Source organism: Cebidichthys violaceus, unplaced genomic scaffold (genome assembly GCF_023349555.1).
Source record: "Cebidichthys violaceus isolate CVI_PGR_0920_01 unplaced genomic scaffold, fCebVio1.0.p SCAF_10, whole genome shotgun sequence".
NCBI lineage: Eukaryota > Metazoa > Chordata > Actinopteri > Perciformes > Stichaeidae > Cebidichthys > Cebidichthys violaceus.
In genome coordinates this window covers 17734448-17760278 of record NW_027176263.1, presented here as the reverse complement: position 1 = coordinate 17760278, position 25831 = coordinate 17734448, and the positions used below count along the sequence as shown (strand labels likewise).

The 25831-nt window shown below is 42.8% G+C and overlaps 2 protein-coding genes across 2 annotated transcripts; one reads left to right on the top strand and one right to left on the bottom strand.

The window, feature by feature from the left end:
• The first annotated feature begins 1998 nt into the window (after positions 1-1998).
• On the top strand, positions 1999-9421 carry si:ch211-125o16.4 (neuroblast differentiation-associated protein AHNAK). The gene is made up of 5 exons (XM_068718435.1): positions 1999-2075; positions 3788-3879; positions 3978-4098; positions 4225-4400; positions 5176-9421. The coding sequence occupies exons 2-5, from the start codon at positions 3877-3879 to the stop codon at positions 8632-8634; spliced, it is 3759 nt and encodes a 1252-aa protein (XP_068574536.1). The 5' UTR covers positions 1999-2075; positions 3788-3876; the 3' UTR covers positions 8635-9421.
• A 511-nt stretch (positions 9422-9932) lies between these two features.
• On the bottom strand, positions 9933-24874 carry edaradd (EDAR-associated death domain). Its single transcript, XM_068728172.1, has 6 exons — positions 24682-24874; positions 16346-16404; positions 15920-15962; positions 14823-14875; positions 12265-12313; positions 9933-11632 (listed from the first exon to the last, which is right to left on the bottom strand). The coding sequence occupies exons 1-6, from the start codon at positions 24737-24739 to the stop codon at positions 11244-11246; spliced, it is 651 nt and encodes a 216-aa protein (XP_068584273.1). The 5' UTR covers positions 24740-24874; the 3' UTR covers positions 9933-11243.
• Between the last annotated feature and the right edge of the window lie 957 nt (positions 24875-25831).

Below are 25831 nucleotides of genomic sequence, written 5' to 3'. Positions count from 1 at the left end.
TCTGCCAGGTGTGTCTGCAAAGGCCGAATGGTTGGCTAACTGTGGACAACTGTGGACAGTTGGCTAACTGTGGACAGTTGGCCAACACGTCTGTTCAGAGCATCGGACGTGTTCTTCACCTGCACGTCTCTCACGCCTCCTCATCGTTATCTGTGCAGATGTCTGTGCAGACGTAAACGTGAGCTGAAGCATTTATTCAGACTTCAAGACTGTGTTCAACATTGCGTCAGGTTGTTTTCTCAAAATGTTGTTTTGAGAAAACATGCATGAGCGGTCCTTCAGCATGCGGCTCATGCGTGTTTGCTGCAGCAGACTGAGATTAGCCGTCAGTCACTAACTCATAAACACACCACAGGTTGAAGTCCTGCCTTCAACTAAAGACCAGACACAGGTCACGTTTTAAAGTACTCATTATGCAGAATGTCTCCTGTTATTGAATCACTATCATGATGTGTTGAATGTAAGCAGCTGCTGTTGCAGTAGAGGTAGTTTAAACCAATAAGAAGTAGTTCTTCATCTGTATTGTTTACAAGTGGATCCTTCATTTTACATCTAAAATCTTACTGTGGAGTAGAACGTGTGATATTTAAGTGATATGAAGTAATAAAGTACCATCAAATCTCAAGTAACGTAGTACTTAAGTTCTGTACTGAAGCACATTTACATGACCACCAATGGACCTTCCACCTTTGTTTCACTGGTTCACTGATGGGACTATTGCTTTATGTAATTCTGTGTTACTAGAGTTAGAACATAGGTGAAGGTGTTTGTCCTGTCCCAGCCACCATCCAGTCACAAACCAGTATCTATGTGAGACGTGCCATAAAAGATCCAGTGCTGCCTGCAGATTTGTTAGGAATCAAATCAAATTCAAATATTGACTCACCAACAGAATGTATTTATAATTCATGTTTAATTCAAGCACTATTGTTTGACACATGATAGTCATGTCTGCTCCTGTAGCTGAATGCTATAAATAGTGTGGTAATGTGTCGATTGACTGTGACGTCTGTACAAACATCAAGAGCATTAATTAAAGCTCTGCAACTGGATTTTCATAATGTACCAAAACAAATCAAAACTACTGTAGCTTGGAATAATGAAAGTATTCTTTTATTCCTAATAGGAAAGTCAAAAATCAATAACCTTTGTATTGTAATTGGGAAACGTATGCAGAAACAGTGTTACGATCCTTGAGCCCGGGAGTGGTCAAAGAGAACATTTGAGGCCACAATTTATTCATCTGTGCACATGAGGCCTTTATCCTGAATCCAGTCACATTGTTCATTCATGAGTGTGTACACAGAGCTCCAGCCCGACACACTAGCTTCCATCCAAACACTTCCGTCCACCATGATGTTCTCCAGGGCCTTCCCCTGACCAACTATACAGACAGCTACAGAGAATAATGTCTCACACAGCTTGTGTTGATAACTCATCCTCTGACCAGGTGCCTTCAGCAGGGGGCGGCTGCAATGCATCACTTGGCTTTCTGCATGCCAAAGTGATAAAGTCATTATCCGCACCCACAAATGATTCAGAATGTGAGAATGAACTAATTCAAATGAGGTTGCTAATGATAACTTTTGCGCACAAACTACTATTGAATGAGTGGCCTTGACATATCTAGTTGTCCTTCTGTGGCCCTGCTCTGCAAACGTATCAAAAGACCCCTGAGACCCTCGAGATGCCAGAGCGAAGGCGTCGTCAAAGCAGAAATGCTGAAAAGTGATTGCGAGCCAAGTTTCTGTGTATCGGAGTGTTGCTGTCTGTTATTTCTTTGTAGACCTGGTTAGTCCTGTTAAGAAGGAGTGGTGTTTCTCTCTCTAGTCAGGTTTCGGCTGCCGAAAAAGCCTGCAAAAGTCTCTGTGACATAGTTTGAATGCGAGGCGTGTGGGTGTGTGTCGTAAGGGGAACAGGGGGCGCTGGAGGAGGCGGTGCTGATGCGGCCTAACCTGCTCTCCTGGTTCGCTTCTAAGCTTATAGCCAGTTAAGTGGCTGATCCATCCCGCCTTGCCCGTCAGAACTGCTGTGACAATCTGAGGAGTCAATATCTGTCGTCTCTCCAGCATACGGTGAGTCCATCAGACGTGTTGTCTCTGCTTGATATGGGACCTCATGATAAGATCATTTGCTAAAATGAGGTCTTAAAAAGCAAGTTGTTAGTGACTTAAGAAAATCAAATGTCTACATAGAAAGCTTGTGCGTTATTATCGTCTTCAGAGCATTTATGCTGCGTTGCTCTAGGAAGAAAACTGTAACTGAAAACTAACTTGGTGACTCGGTGCAAGGATACATTGTTGGTTTAAAGGAATCCTATCAAAGTGTTCTAGAGCCTTATTCCTGACATATATTGGAATTAGTATTGCCTTGTAATCATTTCAAAATCTGTCCTTTTGAATTTTATTTAAAAAGAAATCTCAGGCCTTGTTGCAAAGTCAAGATCTTTGGAAACATGTTGTGATTTCTGGCAATAATGAATTAATAATTCAAATAAAGTGACAAAGCTGTAGGTAAAGAATCCAGAGTCGATCAGATGTTAGCTTCAGTATGGCTCATGAGTGCAGCTGTCAGTGTGACTCTGTTCTGACTGGGACATATCAGCCTGCTGTCATTGGCTCACACCCTGCTGTGAGGCGATGTGGTTGGTATCAGTGTTGACGTCGCCGCCCTGTTTTATAGAATACTCATATTAACCACACTTTTATCAATCTCTCGGGACTTTCTCGCCTTTCTTGTTTTTTTTGACTTGCAGATTTCTGGTTTGTAAAAGTATGCACAGAGTCTTCTGTCGCTTTTCAATATTTCTTTCAGCTTTGGAAATCGTGTCGATCTAATAAGCTCAGTCCCCTGATCTATATATTCTTACAACAATGCACCAAGCGTACCTGTCAACAGGTGACTAATTCTTTTCCTTAAGGCCTCTAATTGCACATAGCAAAGCTGTTGATTTTATATTGAACAGTTATGATAGTTAGCTTTTGGAGGAGCGTCTCTATTATTGGACAGTCTGGATCTCAGTGGAACAGAACATCCTCTATTCTCCGTCTTTAGGACTTCTTTCAGCCTTATCTGCCGTTATTTATGCGACTATGCTGCAAGTGAATTACATGGGCAGTCCCATGTGGAGATGTCGGGGTGTGGTTGAGGGAGGTCTGCGTATGCGTGCTGAGTGGCGTGGCGTGTTAGTCAGAATGCATCCCGACCAACCGGTTCAGACGCACACATTCCCCATGAACAAGCCTGGCAGAAGCTGTGGATTCCTGAAGTGTGAGGCGATGTGGTGTGTGGGCGTCGGTGCTCCTGTCAGTCAGGGTCAGAAAGTGTTCGAGCTGCAGACAGGTGAACAGCCCTGGGCTCTGGGTAGAGGCCTGAACTGACCTCCAGTGAGAGCTGCAGACAGCTGATGGAGATCAGTTCAAACATCTATAATGAAGCTCTTCCTCTATGTCCATGACTTCTGATGATAATGTGTGTACTATTGTGACTTCATGGCTTGTTTTCCATCACTTGTCAACATTCATGTCCTTCATATTCCTAGTGGACTTGTTTGGTAATTGATTACCTACTGGAAACCTAAACTGGTGCTTTAGAAATAGCAGAAAACCATGTTGCTCGCTCTATTCTGTGTGAGGACTCTAAATAAAAGAGGGAAAGGATTTTCATAGAGACGATGACTATTTGTTGAATTCTGCATTCCTCCCTGCATCTTCATCTTCCATGATATAGTTATGTCACTGATTTAAGTTACATTAACATCAAATACATGTTCTCTGGTGTTTCACAGATAACTTCGCTGTGGTGTGGAGTTTCCATGGTTTCTTGTGTTTTGGTAAAACATTCCAGGATATGTGGATGTAAACACAACTAAGAAATATGGTAAGTATGAAAATAAGCACATTGTGACTGTCACAAAATAAAAGTTGCTACAATGTGAACGTCTCATCTTGTGTACTGTGAACCACTTGTAAACACAGAACGGGGACAACAAGAGCAGGGCTTTCTCAGACAGTCTGGTCCTAGGTGACTCTGAGGAAGGAGTCGTCATCACCGGAATCACAGATGACACCGTCGCTGCAAGGAGCGGCTTGAAAGCAGGTAAGAGAAAAACAAGTCAACGATGAAACTCACATGGTGTTCTTGCTGCAGTTTTGGAAATCTCAAGTAGCATCTGTAGGTAAAGGATTTATGGAAAAGATAGAAACATGCTGTTTTTGATTCCAGGGGATGAGATCGCTGCAGCCACTATACACCTAGACCACCTCAACAAGAATGAAGTGATGACGATCCTGAAGGTCCTGGAGCCATATGATAGCAACATGAAGGTTCTGACAAAGAAGCAGCTGGGCGCCAGTGCTGACCTTGGCTCCTTTGGATTAGATCTCAAAGACCCGGCAAAGGTAATATTCCCAAGGGTTGGTTCACCCTAAAAAAGAGAGACTTACTATGCTAGTTTCTATTAGGGCGCTTCAAAAATCCCTAAAACCCATGACAAATGCTTCCTTTGCACATTATTTTAAACAATTAAATTGGAAAAAATGATATTAATAGTAACAGCAGTTCTCCAACACAGTGGTAATGATAACGAGGGATGGGTATCGTGAGGAATTTATCGATGCTAGTACTATTATCGATACTCTTATCGGTTCGGTTCCTTATTGATACTCTTATCGGTTCTTTTTGATTATTTTGTGAGGAAAAACGACAATTAATTAAAAAAGAATCAACATTGCTTCATTAATCCTATGTAAACAAATAGCCTTTATTGAACAGCAACCTCAGAGTTCTCAGCATCTACTGAAATATCAAACGTAGCCACACTCTGGATCTTCTTCTTCTCTCGGCCATGGTGTGTGTGTGTGTGTGTGTGTGTGTGTGTGTGTGTGTGTGTGTGTGTGTGTGTGTCAGAGTAAAGCAGAGAGACAGAGACAGAGAGAGGAGGTTTGAACGCGGTGATCTTACTCCGTAACTTCAAAAGTACCAATAGCAGAACCGTTAACGCCGAACCATGTCGAGACTCCTGGCATTTACTACCGTCTTATCGGTTACCGATTAGAACCGGGTGTCGGAAGGCATCCCTAATGATAACAGTATGAGCTTGCTATACCTTATTAATGACACTGAAGAGCTTTAATCAATGTTAACCTAATTTGTTTATCACTCCATTACCAACAGATGCTCAACTTAAAAAAGGATCTGTCACTGGATGCATCAGCTGACGCACCCGTTGTTTCCCTTGATGGCCTGAGAGGAAAGCTAAATGCTTCAAAGGGCTTGGGGGGTGAACTAAGTGGTCCCACTCTCAATGGAGACCTTCCCGGTTTCAGTCTAAATAAGCCCTCAGCTGATGCCGGAGCCAAGTTCTCAATGCCCTCACTGGGACTGACTGGACCAGATGTAAAAGGAGACCTAGATGGCACCCTCAAAGCACCTAATGTCAGTGTCTCAACTCCCAAGCTCAACACCCCCAGTGCCTCACTCGACATCGAGAAACCAGGAATCAAGACAGGCAACCTGAAATACAAGGCCCCGAAATTCTCAATGCCCCACTTCAATCTCCCTCACATTAAAACACCAAAAGCAGACATGGATGCTTCTGGTGATCTCGATCTCCCTTCCGTCAGTGGAAATCTAGAGACACCAAATCTCAATCTGTCAGCCCCAAAATTAGATCTTAAAAGTCCAGATTTGGACCTGAAAGGGCCAAAAGTGGATTTGAATGGTCCTGACATGAATTTTGAAACCCCAAATGCTGATATTGAGGCACCCTCAGGCAAAATCAAATGGCCCCATATGAAATGGAGAGGTCCCAAAGTTAAAGGACCGGATGCCGACTTAAATGCTGACCTGTCTGCACCTGATATCAACCTCACCACACCAAAGATCGATGGGGATCTAAATGCACCAGATGTTGACATCAACTTTCCCAAAGCTGACATCAAAAGCCCTGATCTCAATGTTCAAACCCCAAATCTCAATGGGGACATTGATACCCCATCTGGTAAAATCAACTGGCCTAATTTTAAATGGAAAAAACCCAAACTTCATGGCCCAAAAGCTGATCTGGACTTAGATGCAAACCTTGATCCCTCTCTTCCAAAAGTGAAGGGTGGAATAAATGCCCCAGATGTTGACATTAATTTGCCAAAGGCTGATCTAGACATGCACGCCCCAAACATTGATGTAGAGCCTCCATCTGGCAAAATCAACTGGCCTCACCACAAATGGAAGAAGCCCAAACTTCAAGGCCCAAAAGCAGACTTGGACATAGATGCAGACCTAAACACACCCAATTTAAATTTCTCAACTCCAAAGATTGATGGTGACATGACTCTCCCAAAAGCTGACCTTAACGGCCCCAATGTAGACTTTCAGGCCCCAGGTCTTGACATTGACAAGAAAATTAACTGGCCTCATCTGAAGTGGAAAAAACCCAAACTTCATGGCCCCAATGCTGATATGGACCTTAATGCAGATCTGAGCTCACCAGATGTGGATTTCTCGGTTCCTAAAATTGATGGTGAAATAAGCACACCAGATGTTGATCTGAATTTACCCAAAGCTGATATTGATGTTAAAGCACCAGATGCTGGTGGCAAAATCAGGTTCCCAACACTCAAAAAGCCCAAGTTCCTGTTTTCTGGGCCAAAGGTGAAAAGCCCAGATGTTGACATCGATGCTGATGTAAAAGCACCTGACCTCAATCTCTTTTCTAAAGCATCACTTGATGGTCCCAATGTTGATCTGAATTTACCCAGAGCTGATGTTGATGTTAAAGCACCAAATGTAGACATTGACGGTCCATCTGGGAAGTTCAAATGGCCTACCATAAAGAAGCCAATGTGGTCAATCTCAGGTCCAGATGCAAATCTAGATGCCGATGTTTCAGCACCTGACTTGAGTCTCACAGCTCCAAAGATTGATGGTAAGATAAATGCACCAGATGTTAATCTAAACTTACCCAAAGCTGACCTGAAAGGCCCAGAGTTAGACATTAATGCTCCAGATATTGACGATTCTGGAAAATTGAAATGGTTCAACTTCAAGAAACCCAAATTTGGTACACTGAAGGGTCTAAAGGGTGACATTGATGCTGATGTGAAGGTACCAGACATGGACCTCAATCTTAATGGTCCAGATATCAACCCAGACATTGACTTACCTAAAGGCAATGTGGTTGCACCTAATGTAGGCCTCAAAGCATCAGATTTCAACTTGTCTGCACCAAAAATGGGGTTTGATGCACCAGATCTTGACATTGATGTACCAAAGGCTGATCTGAGAGGTCCTGGTATAGACCTTCAAACTCCAGCGGTTGATGCCTCAGCTGGAAAATTAAAGCTACCCAAAATAAATCTTCCAAGATTAGGCTTATCAGGGCCAAAAGTAAAAGAACCTAATCTCAATGTTGATGCTGGCAATGTCAATCTTCCTGATGTAAATCTTAAATTGCCAACAGCTGATGTCAAAGCACCTAACTTGAATCTTTCTACTATTAAAGGAGATCTCAGTACTCCAGATCTAGATCTTGATGCTGACCTTAAGACAGATATTGACCTTTCTGCCCCAAACACAAACATCAGTGTACCAGACGTCAATTTTTCTACCCCGAATACTAAGGGTCCACATGTCAACCTTAATTTGCCCAAAGCTGATGTAACAGGACCCAGTTTGGATCTACCAAAAGCAGAACTCAAAGGACCTGACGCGCAGTTAAAAACACCAGATCTAGATTTTGATTCACATCTGGGTGACTTTAATCGTCCTCATTTCAAGCTTCCAAATCTTGGTCTTTCAAGTCCTGAAGTAGAAGTTCCCAGTGTTCATCCTTCAATGAAGGCTGGAATCGAGGCACCAAAGGTCAACATAGGCACTGCTGTGGGAGCCATCAAAGGACCAGGAGTTCCAAATCTTGAATTCTCACCTGATGTGAAGGTCAAAGCTCCCAGTGTTGAAGGAGGAATCAGTTCACCTGATGTAAGTGTCTCTGCTCCTGACGTGAAGACAAGCCTCAACACACCTGAACTGGATATCACAGCCGAAGCAGATGCTGAAGTTAAAGGTTCTCCAAAAAGCAAGTCAAGATGGCCCTTCAAATGGGGAGTAAAGTCTGGTTCAGTACCCAGTGAAGAAGGAAGTGGTGATGACTCTGAAACTGAGGTGTCTAATGCTGAGAAGGACATTCCTGTATTCAAAACCCACAAACTGCCCAGGAACAGCCTTGAGGGCATTGGAGGAATTGAGGATATTTTAAGCTTATCAAAACTTGACACGGAGGCAAAAGATTATGTCGTCAGCAAAGGGATCCGCTTGCCAATACTAAATGCATCAACAAAAACAGGAGGAAAGATTGACATTATGGAGAGACTGAAAAAGTCAAAGGAAAAAACACACTCAGATAACAACTCACCAACCGAAGCGAAAACAGATATTGATCTGAAGCTCTCTGCCCCGAGTCTTGATGTCAGTACCTCTACAGATGCAGATTCTTCTTTGGTGAGAGGAGGAACTTTCAAAGTAGAGAAGCCAGAGTCTGCACTGGGCCTGGTTGCCCCTGAAGTTTCGCCCACAGATGAACATGAAAGATTTTCATTGGGCCTCTCCAAAATGCTTGGCCTTAATGTCAAGGATTGAGATGCTGACTGATTCCTGTTAGGCTTACCTGATAAGCAAAGCTTCAGTCCGGAAACATTGTAAAAACATGTGACTTAACCAATTATTTGCCTTAGTTTGTGACCATTACATATATTAACTGTTTAATTTACTCCTGCCACAGTTTTCTGCAAATAATGCAAGCTACCAGTAATGCGTCGGTCAGCGTTCTTTATCACCAGCACCCATCGGACCCGTTATGAGAGCCAATTTGTAGCGCCCCACCTGACCCACAAACCTGCAACTTTATGTATTATAGAAGCCTAGCACAATTGTTAGGACTGAGGTCTGAGACGAGGACAGAGACAAGCGGACGGACAAGGGGAAGAAGAGGTGGACTATTTCACACAATGCTTCTCAAAGTTATTAATACCTGACTTGGAACACTCTGTTCTCAGTTTTTATAGCCACCAGCCTGAACTCGTGATATTTTCTAATAAGCTTGGCCCGAGCTGTCCCGACCCGCGGGTTGACCCACGCATCACTACCAGCTACAGTATCCGTCTTGTGTTAGAACTCTGGGTAGCAAAGTGAACAAACTTGTTGTTATAAACTGTGTATATTCTTGTTATTTATATAAGCTTTTTTTTCCCCCAACATTGTTGATTTGGAAGTAAGTTACTTATTACATAACTGCCTCAGTATTGCATGTGATCACATTAAGTTTCTAAGAAGAGCATTACTTTACCTTTACATCTTTACTTGATAAGAGAATTGTGTGAATGTGTTTGTGGATATTTTTGTTCAATAAATAACTCAGTTGATTCAATATGCTTGTGATTCTTTCTATAATAAAACTGATGATTTGTTGGTTTCTATGCAAAGTAAATTAATGCATGCTTTAGAAGTTATTAATCTACAAATCCGTATTTATCTAAGACATTTCTAGGAAATGTAAATTGGTACTAATTATTGGAAGAATGATCTGAATGCTTACTCATTTAACAACTTGTTCAGCTAACCTACTGCATGCTGAATACAACGTTCCAGAGGATGCAGTAGCATCACTTGGAATGAGTCAGTTGGAAGTGTACCAACTGAACGCCGTCTCTAGTTTACCAATAGTACCGTATTTCTTTCCAAGAACCTCATTGGAAATGATTTGTGAATTGAGGAGCTTTAATAAAATAAAGCTTTGCTGATAAATAAGTTAAAACAATATAAAAATAGAATTCCTTATTCAAAACAAAAGGCCTGTTGTAACTGTGTGTGATTCAACAGACAGCTGCCTTTCAGGTTGATGTTGCTTCTTAGTTTTCCTAAAATGACTAAAGCTGTGACAGAGTTTCACATGTGTTTATTTCATACTGACAAAACAAGTGCAATACAAAAATATAATTCTGTTGTTTCTTCAAACTGAATATCAAAAAACATTGAGGTGAGCAAAAGTTTAAACTGTAGTTTTGGTTTGCAAATGGAACTAATTTGATTTGACCAAATGAAGGAGATATCTATGAAATAATAATTATAGTTGTGAGTAGAATCTTCCTCTGATATTGTTCAGCGCCACACTGGATGATAGATAATAGAACATGGTACAAAAGACACACGATGCCGTTATCACTCAAAGGTTGTGACTTATATCCTGCTGACATGGCGTCTATGCTGTATGAGCATCAGTGTTCATTCCAAATATAAAACAACATACTTAATACAAAATAAATACCCTGACATTCCCTTTGGGCTTGTTTGCTCTCCAGACATATGCAGTCAGATGGTCATTAGTACGACAGAGTCTACAGCCGTGCTGACGGCTCTATGAATACCTGATGTGAATGCTAACAGCAGCATGCTAACATGCACATGATGAACAAGCCATTGTTTAGCAGGTATCATTTTGACCGTGTTCACCATCTTCAATTGGCATGTTAGAATGCTAATGTTTGCTAATATCACTAAACATAAAGTACAGCTGAGGCTGATGGTCAAAAACCAGAGTATTAGATTCATTAAATTAAAATGTGGTAATGGTGCTCCAGAAAAAAGCAGAGCATCCCCAAATGTATTACAATTCACCCCGAGGGGAACAGGAACGTTTGCACCAAATGTCTCGCAAACCATCCAATAGTTTTTATGACGTTACGCTCAAAACTATAAATGTCAACCTTTTGGTTGTGCTAGTCAGGAGATCAGCAGTCATTAGGATACATTATCTAGGAGCCATGAATGTACAAAAATATGCACCAATCCATGTAGTGAATGTTGAGCCATAACACTGGATAAGAGAACATCTTCACCTGCTGATGGCGCTATAGGAAAAGTAAGGAGCTCCCCAAAGTCATAGGAGTCATGCCCCGGGGACCGGAGGAGCCTTTATTGGTCCCTAGTGGAGGAATTCAGGTCATTCAGATCATGAATATTTGTACAAAATGTTAGGGTGCTCCATCCAACAGTTAAATAACCAGGGACCAAAGCGGTGGAGCAGCTGACAGAACGGCCATCAGACAGAACAGCATGGCTGTCCTGTCTGTTGGTCATTGTTTGATCTTTTTCTGAAGATCACGTACTAAAGTTACTAACGATGAAAAGCTTACGTAGAAGAAGAGATCCCTCACAAGTACAACCCCGACCAAAGGGACACATGCAGGCGGTTAATGAGCCTGCTGCCAGCGTGACGGCCAGTCCTTCTCTATCCAGCTCTGCAGCAGTCGCAGCACATCGATGCGCTGGTAGATGCGGCAAAGTTCGGTGAGCTCGGTGACCGTCTTCTGGTTGTAGCGCAGCAGGAACTCCTGGGTGGGGCTGTGGGACAAGGAGCCCTGGGTCCGGTGCTCCAGCAGGGTCAGTTCATCGTAGCTCATCCCCCAGCGACTTGCAAAGTTCTTCCAGTTTTTGATGGTGCAGTGATTCGGATCCAGCTTGAGCCGCAATAAGTCCAGGAGATCTTTGTCGTTCATGAGATCGCTTATCTTGGGAGGAGGTGCTGGGCAGCAGCACTTTTCACAGGGGTTGCTCAGCAACTGCAGTTCTTTGGGGTAGTCTAAGCTCAGAGATGGACAAGGAAGATTAAGTTAGCACAAGAGAGTGTGTACATTGCAAATTACAGTATAGTGACGTAGAATCTGAAATGGAATAAATATCTCAACTAATGTTCAGTTCATTTCTTAATTCACTCATTCAGTCACTTAGACCATCTGCCCCCTGAAGGCAAAGTACGGCCATTTTGGGTCGTACTTGTTCTCCCTCAGTACTGTTGTCTTCATTTGCTCACAGCTGGCAGAAGTAAGTATTTCTTTTAAAGAAGACAGAAAGTGTAGAATTTCAGCGTCTGCCTTTTGAAGAGAGACTTTATTAGACACCTCTGTGCCCAGTGGGGACACTAAGAGGACCCATAAAGGGACACGTCCACCATGAGTCCACAGATAGACACTGACCGTCACTCTAGCAAACGTGTGAGACAGAAGCTGAGAGAAATGTGAACTTGATCACTATGTCAAATTATAAAACGTCACAGCTAACAAATTCAGAATGTTTTCAAAGTGTCCTAGCATTGATAAGGCTGATGATGCTGTGAATATTTTTGGTCCAGTTAATAATCCATGAACAGATGAAGGCATCATTAATGCAGATTAAGTCATGATTTTACATCATCATTACAACAGATCAGTATACCTGGAGAAGTAGATGTCGGGCAGCTACATTCTTCAACATCTTGAACTGGCTACAATGAAAGGGAAACACAAATGATTAATAGTTACATCACATCCTGTGTACCGGTTTCCTTTCATATGCTCAACCTCAACTGTAATATGAAGACATCAGAAACAGTCACCATTGACCACATCAGCAGATTATACATTAGTTACTATGACAATGTAAATATAAAAGGAGGACAAGTCAATGCAGAAGAGTCTTGAACTTTCTTCCTCTGGTTATATAGAAGTCTAGTCTAAAATGACTCTACTTCTCTCTAGTGTCCACCAGGGGGCGTCTCCTCTGGTTGTATAGAAGTCTAGTCTAAAATGACTCTACTTCTCTCTAGTGTCCACCAGGGGGCGACTCCTCTGGTTGTATAGAAGTCTAGTCTAAAATGACTCTACTTCTCTCTAGTGTCCACCAGGGGGCGACTCCTCTGGTTGTATAGAAGTCTAGTCTAAAATGACTCTACTTCTCTCTTGATTTATTCCCTCAGTAAACATTGTAAACATGAGTTTATGGTCTCAATCTCTAGTTTACAGTCTTCTTCAATACAGCATGATGTTCATTTAGTACATTATGCTCCATTTAGAGTCAAACACACCATAAAGCAGGGGATGATTTAGGGGCGGGGCTACACAGTGATTGACAGGTGTTTTCATCTTTAACTTTAACCCTTTCACCGTTTGTTTTCACGTCATAAAAGTTCATGTTAGCGCCCGCCCTCTCGTGTCACTTCTGAATGCAAAAAACAAAACAAAATGATGAACCCAAGGCTTTAAAACGTCCACAAAGCAATGGGTGACCACGTCACGGTGACCACGCCCACTTCTTAAATTACGTCTGTGCTCTCTCCACACATCAACAGCAACCTGTTTGTTTTGGTTGTCATTGTACAAATTCAATGATAACTTCATTCTGACTCGTAAGACAATGAAAGAATCAAATTCAACATATTAGCATATTTAAATGTCTTCATCGTTTTAAGTTAAATATGTATTTGTACATCTGGCTTTGATTCTGTATGAATGGGCCTTTATATTGATATTATATAATATATTGGGGGTATATACTGTATATATATATTCTACTCCCTTACAGTTTTGGACTAAGATAATATCCTCATATGGTGAAGTTGAAAACACTGTAGAATTCACCTGAAAGTTTGGTTTATTGGTTACATTTTCAAAGCTTCATAAACAGACGAATCAGCTGTTTTTCCATGTTGACGTCCGGCTAATTTGACGACCTTCAGCAGTAGGCTGCTGTCACGTTATATTGCTTTTTCCTCCACTTGTTTTTTGTTATATGCGTTAGCTTGTGGTCGGTGCATGTCTCCACTTATTCAAGTTATGTGCCTCAAACTGTGGATACGTTCAGTTAAACATGCCTCAACAAAAGCCACGTTGCACACGGCACAGAGGATGGGGACACCGCGCCTGGAGGCGTGTGTACATCGTAGTGGTGAGGACCACTGCTCACACTCACATTTCCTCACAAGTCTATTTCTGAACAAAGCTGCATGACAGAGAATGACGTTAACGCTCTTCTGTGCTCCTGCTGAGTTATTAGCGATTCTCAGAGCTGCACCCCCGGTTCAGTGGAGCAAAACCACATCCTGTAGCTCTCCGCCAAGATGAGGAAGTGCCCACAGAGAGCACCTCAGCCTCGGTAGAAAAAACAAGGGTTGTCTGCATTTAGATCCAAATGTGCATCAAGAGATGCGTAGTAATGATAGTGATTGGTGACTGGTTGATGGGGTCATGTATTTGGAGAATACACTAATATATCATAATGCACAGACCTTTCAGGCTGAGCTCTGGCCCAGCAGACTGTTAGACATTGGACCACACGTGGGTGTCAGTTATACATAGACATAAACTGACTGATTTCACTCCTTGTTAAGAACCACAGGGGACGGACACACATCTCCACTGGTTCTTTGTTGCTGCTAGTGTGAATCTCTCTAATCTCATTGGCTGTTTATTCTGTTTGATGCCTATTAAAATATCTAGAACTGCCACTGGAGAGGCCTAAAACGTATGTGCATTAAATCATATTTTCTGCATAAGTCACGCTTTTCTTTTTCTTTGTTTGAGAAATGACATGAAAGTTTTGTCGCGAGGAAATGAATCAAAGGAACAAAGTGTGTTGCATCTCCGCTAACGCAGTTAAAGGTGCAGCGGTGGTCAATGTGAATGGAACAGTGTGATTCATCTTCTCACCCAATGACCTTTTCAAAAATAAGCTCAAAGGGAATAAGAGCATCTACAACACTCCTGGGACATTCAGTATGTTAATGCTCTTCATGATGATGAAGCGTGCTTGCTTCCCACAGGCTGAGCAGCTTGTGGTTGAATATTCAACAACATTAAACATTAAACTTTCAGAAAGAAGAAGAAGAGGAAGATCAGCGGGCCTGAGGTGCTACAAATGAAGCTTTTGTGTCACATCATTCTGTGTACTTCTATACGTCCTTAGTGATGTCTCTGTGAAAGATGATGATGATGAGGGACTTTCAAACACACACTGACCTGTCTTATTCTGTCTGGGGAGGGCATGGAGCTCAGGTGAAGCGTCACAGCATCTGCATGAGACACATGACATCAGTGTATTCTGAGGAAGGACAACACGGCAGCAACACTGATAACCACTGACAAATGGTTTAGAACAGAAGGCAGATTAAAATGTTCTGTCAGGTCTCAAGTAGAGGCCTGGTCTCCTAAAAATCCACTGTCTCTTACGTTTGTTTTTCACAAATCACAAATCTGTTTCTAACCCTAGTCTACATAAAGAGGGAGTCTTTGACCCGGGACACTGCTGTCTGTGTCCCTTATGAACTCAAAAGTCATAGTTCACTTGTTTTAATTTACAGTTCAATAATGAAGCAAACATTCTTATTCTAAACTAAACCACTAAACCAAATCGTTCTGTTTGAATTCACGACGTGTTTAAAACTGCGACCGTAATCTGAGAGAAAACACGTTCATGCAGTTTAGTTGTCTGGGAACTAATATTTGGAGAAAACAGCGTTGTCATTTGGTGCAGCTGTAAGTTAGACACAGGTTCCTGTGTGTTATTCACATATTTAATGTAGTTATCTCAGAGGACTCAGCTGTCGATGCAAACATTCCTCCACGTCACACCTAGCTCTAGTCCCAGCTTTGGGTTTCTATTCCTACGATCGTATTGTTGTCATGTATTATTGTTATTATTGCACACCTTCTTTGTTTGTCATGTTTGTAACCTGGCTGCTGAAACACAAACTCAACTTCCAAGTTTGATTTGACACACACTCAACACATCTTCTTACATCGCTGTTAACCTCTCATCAATGGAGCTCAACACTTGCTGCACAAATGTTTCACAATAAAAGCCTTCCAGGGGCTCAAAAGGCACAATCCCTGCTGGTCTTGATCTGTTTCATTGACAATGATTGAAAAGAAGCAACTAGAGACTATTAGATGGATGGATAGATGTATGACGGAGGTTACCATGTGACCTACTACAGTGAAGGTATTTGTTTTTACCATGCCTTGTTCTGTTTGTGCTGGCCACTCTGTTCCCTGACAATGTACAGTGTGTATGATATGCTGTGTAACAGGGACCTCGTGGTCTGACCCTTATTTACCATTAGGATCCGTCACCTGCACTGGATAATTGGCCTCCAGGGACTGTGGGAGAGACAAGAGACATTAGAGAACGTGAACAAAGCTCAGAGGAGAAAGCTTCTCTCAGGGGCTTTATCGTCAGTCTGTTCGTACGACTGAAGCAGCATTCAAGATGTGGTCTGTGCCTGTGGAAGAACACGACTCTCTAGTGTGCAAAGATAGAGACCGGCCTGCCGCAACCTGTTCTCCAGTGAGCCCTGGGGCTCTACCAATCACAGCACAGTGTGTTCAGTTATGGTACATTTCTTAGCAGATTACTGTAAGACTGCTTTCTGAGGAGGAACAATGAGAAATCAGTGCAAAGCAAACTGGAGAGAAGACAAGTCAAGACAATGAGGCAGCGAGACAACATGAGTGGAGCAGAGATCAAAGAAAAGGGTGCTTACAAATTGTGCCACAAAGCTGGTGGTGTCTGTGTCCTCCACAGGTTCAGAGCTGCTTCTGTCTGTTACAAGAGAAGGAAAGGCTTCAATATGGCATCCACATGCTGTCACCTCCACTCTTATCACCCTCGTCCTACTCATCACCAGACTATCAACAGCAGAAGAAACACTTCCTCCAGCCAGCGAGTGAGTTCTAGTTGTGTTGGACGAGTTAATGTCGGCAGTAGCACTGGGTAGTAATGACACATCGTGAGCATTGACAGGAGCTAAACAGGCATTTGTAAAAGCATGATATTGATTTATGTCAGTCTTGTGTTTACCCTCCAAAAGCAAACCAGGTTTTAGTGCTTCAGAGCGTACGAGTTCTTAGAAACAATGAAACAACTGTTCCTACATGGAAAACTGAGAAATGAAACGCCTTCAGCGCTGAAAAGGAGTATTTCTAACGAGCACATTCACGGATGAGTTGGGAGAGCAGCACAAAGGCAGCTTTTCAGCTCCGGGGGGCGGGGCTATGCGGGCCTTCATCGGCCCGCGTCACTGTGAAGCCATTGTGTCCAAAGGGCTCCACACAGAGAACTCATCTGGCCTTTCTTGGGTTACACTCTACGACGATGACACTTCATTTCTGCATGGAGCAGTAGAATTAGGATTAGGTGATCGGGTGTAAGCGGGCCGTGTCCTCCATGCTGCGTTGGAGGTGTTGTTCACTTGAGAGAGAGCAGTCATGTATGTAGGTCACAGAGCATCAGCCCACGGCTCCCTAAAGCACCCGGCTCAGCCCGGTTCTAAGCGATACCTACTTTGGATCCTGGCTTAATAGTCACATTGTCATTACAGCATTTAGCAGTGCTACTTCTTCCTTTAGATTTCTCTGTATACTGTACTTCACATTTAGAAAGAAATATCTCAAATAGATTCCTAATGTACGGTGAAGTACTGAGTACTGCTCAGGAGACATATAAAAACACACACCTCACAGGAACCGTCAAAGGATTATTAGGATCATATCATTAATAGACCAAAGCAACATTAATGGAGTCTACTAACAACTACTGTGTGGTAATCGTCCTCCTCTGTGCCATAGAGCTGTTGACTCACACACTGTAGTCTAGGGTCATCCCCTCATACACCGTCCTACAGTTTATGTCTTCAGTATCCTAAATACTGTGTAGAGGAACCAATGGGCCAAAGACTTCAAACTTTACAGCTTACAAAAGTCTTTTTTTATGTATTAAAAGAACCCAGACATTGTTACTGATGGATGGTTATCCTACACATCAAGTCCAAGTTGTGTCCAGCATTATTGTGTGACTTATCACACAAGATACCATTTTCACAGTGACACTTCAAAGAAATGTAATACCTTGAATTGAGAAATACAAAAAAAGTAGTAAAACGTGTCTTTGTGCAAGTTTAACATGAATAACTGTTTACATTTTGTCTTTGTCTGTTTCTATTATTGGAATCAGTTGAAATAAAATTCAAAAACTATTAGCACACACCACACAGGAACTGATCCTGAAATCAGCACTGAATCCACAACTGGTTTTGAGTTGAGAATCAATTTTGAATCCAATCGTGAGCCCAAGAATCAAAATCAAATCAGGAGAAACCAAAGAATACCAGCCTGAGGTGGAATAAGACATTCTTGGTTTTGGGTCTTTTCATGGGATTTGTTGACGATGAGACAGATTTAGAATAAAACAAGACTTGTCTTTTCATTGCTCCCCTGACTGCAGTTGTTGTCGATGTTTCTGTATAGTGCAATATTCTGTACATGTCTGATGGAGGAAAAGAAAATGCTATTGAGGAGGAACAGCTTGCTTGTTGGGAGGGATTCATGAAGACAGATTCCTTGCTCTATAGTTAGAAATGGGGAAATGTTATATGAAGAATACAAGCAGTCTGAAATAATAGGTGTGGCAAGAAATAATGGACGACGAGTACTCATTTGATTTTCCGTCTTCAGTACAGATTTTTTGGATTGTCCTCAGAGTAAAGATATTGAACGAGGTTATGCATCTGTGCATTTATTTGTTCTACTGGGCAACATTTTAAGAGGACATTGGTAAGATTTACTGGCGCCATGTTACGCTACCGTATGTTCCACTAAAACTACAGCACACTTGATGATACATACACAAAACAGCAAATCTGCTGCACTCCCCAAAGGTTGCCCACTGCAAATGTGCATCGGCATTTAACCGCCCAATCAGGGCGAGCCAACCCGGAAAAGACCCCACGGTACATGAGCACACCTGCTGCTAGGCTATGCCTCTTCACTTCCTGTTTTGCCTTCTGAGTGCCTACCTCCACAGACGAAATTGTTGTTTGAAGAACCTCGTCGGTTCCCGTCATGTCCTGACAGATCTTCACGAGACCTGCCTCGAGTGGCTCTGCAGAGACCACGCAGAGAGCGCTATTCAGCAGCCACCGGCCTGCCGAGCGCCGCCTAAGATTCCACGCCAGCGGCAGCGGGATTACTTCCGATGCTTCACTGCAATGAGAGCGAGCCGGAGCTCGTGATCGACGCCGCTACCTCAGACTGACCTTTTAGACCGTAGATTCGGCCAACTGAATATTCTGATTCAGGGCATTAAACAGCCGTGGGCCATGTGAGGTTTCTAGCCGTCGTGGGCTCCCACACGTAAAGAATCAAGACGTTCCTGGAACGGGTTCAGCGGGCCGATTGGTTCTCCAGCGTTGTATTAAAAGGTGTATACTTTCAGGTTGAGGCAGCTTCAACACACAAACTGAGCAACTGACTACGCCAATGCAAGTTTCAGTGGCTGATGCGTACTCGTGACCCACAGAGGCGAGTAGAGGGCTCCCTCTGTGCTTATAGCACTAGGGTTACCATATCGTAACCTCACCTGCTCAAATGCGACACATTCATAGAAAGTAAATGTTCAAAGTGCAGTAGTGTACACAGCTGGATGGCATGATGCTCTGAACACACAAGACAAGACAACCGTTCCAGCTGCAGCTCTGAAAAGCTTCCCACATACGTGAGCACTCGTCATGATCCAGACAGAGAACTTTCTATGTAAGCACATGTGCATCATTACTGTGCCTTTTCAAACAACACACACACACACACACACACACACACACACACACACACACACACACACACACACGCCCGACATGTCAAAGTGGTATTTTCCAGTGTGTGGCGCTGTGTTTCTTGGCTGCCAGTATGATACTTCATCTCTTCATGAGTTACTAGGTGTACTTCCAGCGTCTTATCTTGCACCATCAGTGGATTTCTCATCATGGAACTGAACCGCTTCACTTTTTTTAAAGAGCAGAGGAGACACAGGACGTGGCAGACGATCTGATCCACTACGGAGGAAATGAAAGGTAAATCCCCTCCACCACAGTTCTGCAGCCCAGCCCACACAAGTGAACTAGGAAATATTGACACGTTGCTTTTGGTCTATATTAGTCTCTATCAGTTATGGGGGCATATGAGTGTTGAATCAATAATTCATTGGCTGACTGACACCTTGAACACACTACACTCTGGTGTTCCTTTGTGTCACTCCACAGCCTTTCTTTCTACCTCACTACATGAAGACGATGCTTCTCGGTTGGCGCTGAACGACGGCATCGGGTGAGACGTGACGTTGTCCGATGTGGACTCGATGTCTTCTGGGACACTGGCCTGGACGACCTGAGCCCCTCTTTGCTACCTTGAAGATGTAATCGCTTCAATAAACGACGTTTCATTTTTCAACTGAATGATGGTAGTTATTGGTACATAGAGGCACAGATCAAAACTTAACGGCTGTAATGAATATTTCTTATTTTGGATTAAAGATGTAATAACATTCTCCACTAAGAGATGAATTGTTCCATTTGGTATCAAACAACAGTCCTTGTTGGTACAAAAGCAGCAGACGAACCTTAAAATTCCTCGAATGCAGAAAGCTTTCAAAACTCTTTTAAACAGGTTTAAAATAGTAGCACCACATGATACAATCGTAATGTAAAGGTGAGCAGGTGCTCACTGTAATGGGTTAACTGTCTCCAGCAGGGTTTCAGTGGAGTAATAGTTGGAGAGATTCCTATTTTTAGGGAAATTATGCAGTAATGTAAGTTGCAGGTGATTTCTAGTTAATATGTTAAAAAATGAAAAACTACCAGTACACAACTAGCCGTGGCACCCCTGGGTGGTATTCTTCTTATAAATATAGCGCGTGAAGTATTAGGACTTAGAGCCAGTTACCCAATTATCAAGTGTAAGTCGACCCTCAGATCAGTTGAGCATTGTTTCTCCCTCTCTGGGAATGCGGGGCATGTAGCGGCACGCTCTGGATCAGGTTCAAGAGATGAAACACAAACCACATCATAATACATCGCTAAGGGCCATAATTCCACACAGCTGAACCCGGCTTTTCTCCGTGTTTTGACCACCCATGTCTCCAGTCTGTGTCGTGGGCTGTTTGCTTTGTCGTGGGTTTGTTTCCACACATGAATGGAGGTGAATGGCATGTCAATACCTGACCCGTGCCACAGTGAAGTCTAGACTGAGAGCAGCTACACACACACACACACACACACACACACACACACACACACACACACACACACACACACACACACACACACACACACACACACCTTGTACAAACCCTGTAGTACATAGCTGACAGTGTGACTCTTTCACTGTGTGTGTGTGTGTGTGTGTGTGTGTGTGTGTGTGTGTGTGTGTGTGTGTGTGTGTGTGTGTGTATTCTTGGATCAGACGGGTATTTTAATGCTGATATCACCTCTTTAATGACCTCCCAAACAACACTGGATGCTCCTCTGAGTCACATACAAACATTCTACAAAACCCACGACACTCTTTAACATAACTTAATGCACTGTACTGTGCCCTGGGTAACATTTTGGGATTTACACTTACTCATGTTCTCACTGCGAGTTAGATTAGAAGTCTGATAACACTCTGATCTAGTGTGTCAAGTATAAAGCTAAAGTCAGGATGTGGTTAGCTTAGCTTAGCATAAAGACTGAAACCAGGGTTCGGGGCAACTAGATGCAACCAACTTGTATCTAGTTGGTTTAATCAAAGAGAAATATAAATAGGACACTTTAGTTGTGTCATCACAGTGAAGAGTTGCCAGGTTTGGTCGCTTCATGTTCCCTGATTAGGAGTAGGCGAAATGGCCAAAAGATGGGCGGTTCAATCCCCGGCTCCTCTAGTCCATGTCGATGTGTCCTTGAGCAAGACACTTAACCCCACAATTGCTCCCAAAGGCGGTGCCTGTGGTGTGTGAATGGGTATGGTAGCCCCTGTCATCAGTGTATGAATGGATGAATGATGGCATGTAGTGTTAAAGAGCTTTGAGTGGTTGGAAGACTAGAAAGGTCCATTTATAATTTACCATGTTTATTTAGTAAATTATGGCCATTTAGAGTACAATAGACCATAAAGCAGGGTATGCTTTAGGGCGGGGCTACACACTGATTGACAGGTTGCTACCACAAAAAAAACAACAAGAACCAAAAGGGCGACGGACAGAATGCCAAACTCGAGACCTCAAAACCGTAGTCCACAAACCACTGTGTGACGCCTCCTCCTGCTCTGTATCTACTCTCTCCTCCTCCTGCTCTGTATCTACTCTCTCCTCCTCCTGCTCTGTATCTACTCTCTCCTCCTCCTGCTCTGTATCTACTCTCTCCTCCTCCTGCTCTGTATCTACTCTCTCCTCCTCCTGCTCTGTATCTACTCTCTCCTCCTCCTGCTCTGTATCTACTCTCTCCTCCTCCTGCTCTGTATCTACTCTCTCCTCCTCCATGGCTGCTAGAGTCACATTCTACCGCGGTGGAAACAGTATTCCCAAATCTCTATTTGGTGGACATATTTCCACCATCACACGGTACACACCGTCATATCACGCAAGCCTATCCCCATCATATATGGCAACCCGCGCTGCGGTCAAAGATGGAGTGCAGCGTGGACATTTTCACATTTTTGTTTGTGTTTCAGCAATTCAACAATTCAACAATTATTATTGTTGCTCAAGATAATCCCAAAACAAGGTGTCAATAGTTTTCACTGGAACTACTTTCTACCAAAGAAATGGTAAATCAGAGTACGCTGAGGACGATTTGGGACGTCATTTTGTCAAAATTCCCCTTCCCTTCATTGTTTCTGGGGAAAACCCACGTCTCAGGACAAAGCGTCCAAAACTACCTACATGGCTACATACATGACAATATGTTAGTGTGTCATTGGGGTGAACAGACCTTTCAAAAACACCTACAAAGCCCAGAGAAAAGCCTTCTTTCAAGTTTCAGTGACGAGATCACCTTTAAACCACCCATACCTCTGTTAATGCGAGCCAACACCAGATCACATCAGTCAGCCCATCCACCTGCAGGCACAAAGCTACTCACAGGAGGTCCAACAGCTTCAGCCACTGCACACGAAAGGTCAAGTCAAAAGGTTGAAAGAGAGGCGACATGTCATCTGCTCACCAGTGCTCACCACTGTCACAGCTGCAATGAGTGTGAACGCATTAGTGTGTGTTCTCTTTGCTCAGCTGTGGGGTCAAAGGTCCATAACCAGTCTAGTGCTGTTAAATAATAAAAACTGATCACAAGTTGACTTCCTGCTCTCAATCCTTGTCGCTTGATAAAAAGAAGATCACGGTTCCTCATGCATAAGGTCTCCAAATGAACAAATGAAAATCCAATGAAGTTACAACTCAACCAAAACTCCACACATCCTGCCTCATAGTTTTTAGACCGACTCAAGATCTGCAACGAGTTACAGTTTAGAGGGGAAGGGAACTACAGTGTACACTTGGATCATATAGGCTTGCAGACAAACAGCCATTAACCTGCAGTGCGACTAAAGACGAGCTCATCATCCAAACGCAGTGTGTGAAAGTGGTTTAGGTAACTAGAGGCAGGAAAAGGTTACACCTAAAGGAAACGCTGTAGTACACTCATGTACATGTGGACTGAGCTGAGACAGCGCTGGAAAGCCACACTTCTCTGATGGAAACATGGACGTGTGTATGGAGGAGAGTGTCAAAGGGTACCAGAGACGTTCTTCAGCTGAGCGAGGCCCACAGAGGAGTGAGTCCACTGTAGACACTAATGCATTCAGTGATTAGTGTTACACAACGCGCCGGAGAGCAGACGAGAGCTTCTGCCTCAGGAAGAAACAGAAAGCGTACATCCATGATGCTCATGGACGAGTTGTCTCACATGACTCACTGAACCAGACAATGTCTTCTCTGCTGAGTGCTGAGGGAATAACAAAGCACCCTTTTGGCAGGGTAACTAACGTCTTTATTAATGGTTATACATCACTTACTAATGCTGCATATACCAGTTATAAGGCAGCGTTGACAACAAGTGTGGGATCTGCCACCTGGGTAGTAGTGAGGACAGCAAGGTAATATCTGGTATGAACACATTACAAAAGAAAATGATGAATGTGTATTTCAGTCTGTTTTAGTAAACCTTTGAATAAAGGGGACCAAGGAAGTCAATATTTTCCAAAACAATGACATAATGATTTGATGGACACACTGGTCTCCACACAGTCCGAGCACACAGCTGACGTCTGAACGGGTGTATAAAAACACTGCAACAGTACTGCAGCTTTGTGCAAATAACGTACATGTGCATCAAAATTCTATACCACCAGATAATTTGACGACGAGTCAGAAATGTCCTCGGTGGGCTGAGTGCAGGAGGAACCATGGACTCGTTATGCACAGCTGTGTACAAGCTCTTATCACCACATCTGGCTTATCTATTAAACCAGCTATAAGGTCACCAGTGGTCTCACTTCTTTCTTTTACTTTTTAAGACCCCCAGCAAACGTAGCTACACATCTGCACTCACACGTTTTACTGATCGGAGCCTCAGCGTGGATGAAGACGTAGTCATGTATCAAAAGGTAACGGTTTATTATTATTATTATTATTATTAGAGTGAGGGAATTTTTACATTGTGGAAACTTTCTTGGTTGTGGTTGCAGATGGCCAACCAGGAAACACCTACTGTTTCCCGTCAAACGAACGGTGCAGAAACAAAGAATTAAAATGTTACAAATATATACACATATATATCAATTAAGCTAATAAAATGAAATATTTCAAATGGTAAAATATGATTTGTATTTTACAACAAAGACAATACGACACACAGCGTGGCAGGATCCACTGAGCTCTCAATGTTTCACTGAGATGATGTAAAACACAAGAAAAGCGGATTTGAATAAAACAGTCAACACTGTAACACACTGTATGTTTAAACTACCGAATACAGCCAGCGAGTCTATGAAAACTCTGAGATATCTGACTTACCAAATGGTTCCTTAAACGCCCTCAGACCGCTCATTGTTGAATCTATGACGTCCGCCATGCAGGGGAATGGATCAAGGTGAGATATATGTATAATCTATGTATACGTCTGTCTGTAAGGTGTACAGGTTCTAAACTAACTGTAATCCTGCTCTCTGAAGTCACAGCACGCGCCGATAGCAGCGCAGCGGCGGCAGCTCACACCAATGGAACACCTGGTGATGAAAAGGTAGCCCACAAGGACCGATGCCGCCTTCACAGTCCCCTCGGAAATTTAACAATATTCATTTCGGAAGTCGTTAATAGGCGAATGCGTAAAAGCGCTGCACACCTCGCAGCTTTAAGCGCAGCTTTGAACCATTCAATCCAATAAGCAGGCCTGACAATGCACACGTTTCACCCACGCCACTTTGGTTCAGAGTGGAGAGTTAGTGTCCACATACTTGTGGACATAAATGTATCTACAAAAACTCAATGTATTGGCATGGAACGTGGAACTTTAGTGTTCCCTAGAGTCATTGGTCATTCCTAGACTTGCACCCAGCGCCACCAGCTGGCCAGTTCAAGTCAAAACAGCGTCCTGGTCTTTATAACGTAAAGTTACGTCATAATAGAAGATGTGAAAATAGAAATGCAGCAAAAACCTCGTTTTAAAGATCTATTTTTCTTTGAAAGAGAGTCATCTGAGAGCTACTTGTAAATACAAAGGTACGACGTTTTGAAAAGGTTCTTTCCCCTTTCATCAAATCTAACTGACTTTCTTTCCCTCAGTCACAAACCACACACACACACACACACACACACACACACATATATATATATATATATATATATATATATATATATATATATATATACCGTGACACTCAACCCAACAACTGCTCATGTACTTTTATTGAGAGATAAATGCAGTATTGCATATGTTCAGTAATTTAGCTACTGATACGGTTTACTTACTGCAAACAATAACCGTAGGTCTGCATGGAAAATATTCTTTTTTTTAGAATGAAGCAAAAATGACAAAAGTTTGGTTCCAGGTTCTAAAATGTGAGAATTTGCTATATATAAGTTAATACTTAATACATTGGATATATTTGGGTTTTGGACTGGTTGTCAGACAAAGCTATACGTCTGATTTTTCACAGATTTCCAC

Bases quoted from the DNA above. Each gene is read 5' to 3' on its own strand.
- si:ch211-125o16.4 (XM_068718435.1), top strand. The intron at 4,099-4,224 runs GTAAGAGAAAAA...TTTTGATTCCAG, and splicing joins AAGGAGCGGCTTGAAAGCAG to GGGATGAGATCGCTGCAGCC. The intron at 4,401-5,175 runs GTAATATTCCCA...CATTACCAACAG, and splicing joins ATCTCAAAGACCCGGCAAAG to ATGCTCAACTTAAAAAAGGA.
- edaradd (XM_068728172.1), bottom strand. From the start codon at position 24,739: ATGGCGGACGTCATAGATTCAACAATGAGCGGTCTGAGGGCGTTTAAG. The intron at 16,405-24,681 runs GTAAGTCAGATA...CTCTTGTAACAG, and splicing joins GGCGTTTAAGGAACCATTTG to ACAGAAGCAGCTCTGAACCT. The intron at 15,963-16,345 runs GTAAGCACCCTT...TCTCTCCCACAG, and splicing joins CCAGCTTTGTGGCACAATTT to TCCCTGGAGGCCAATTATCC.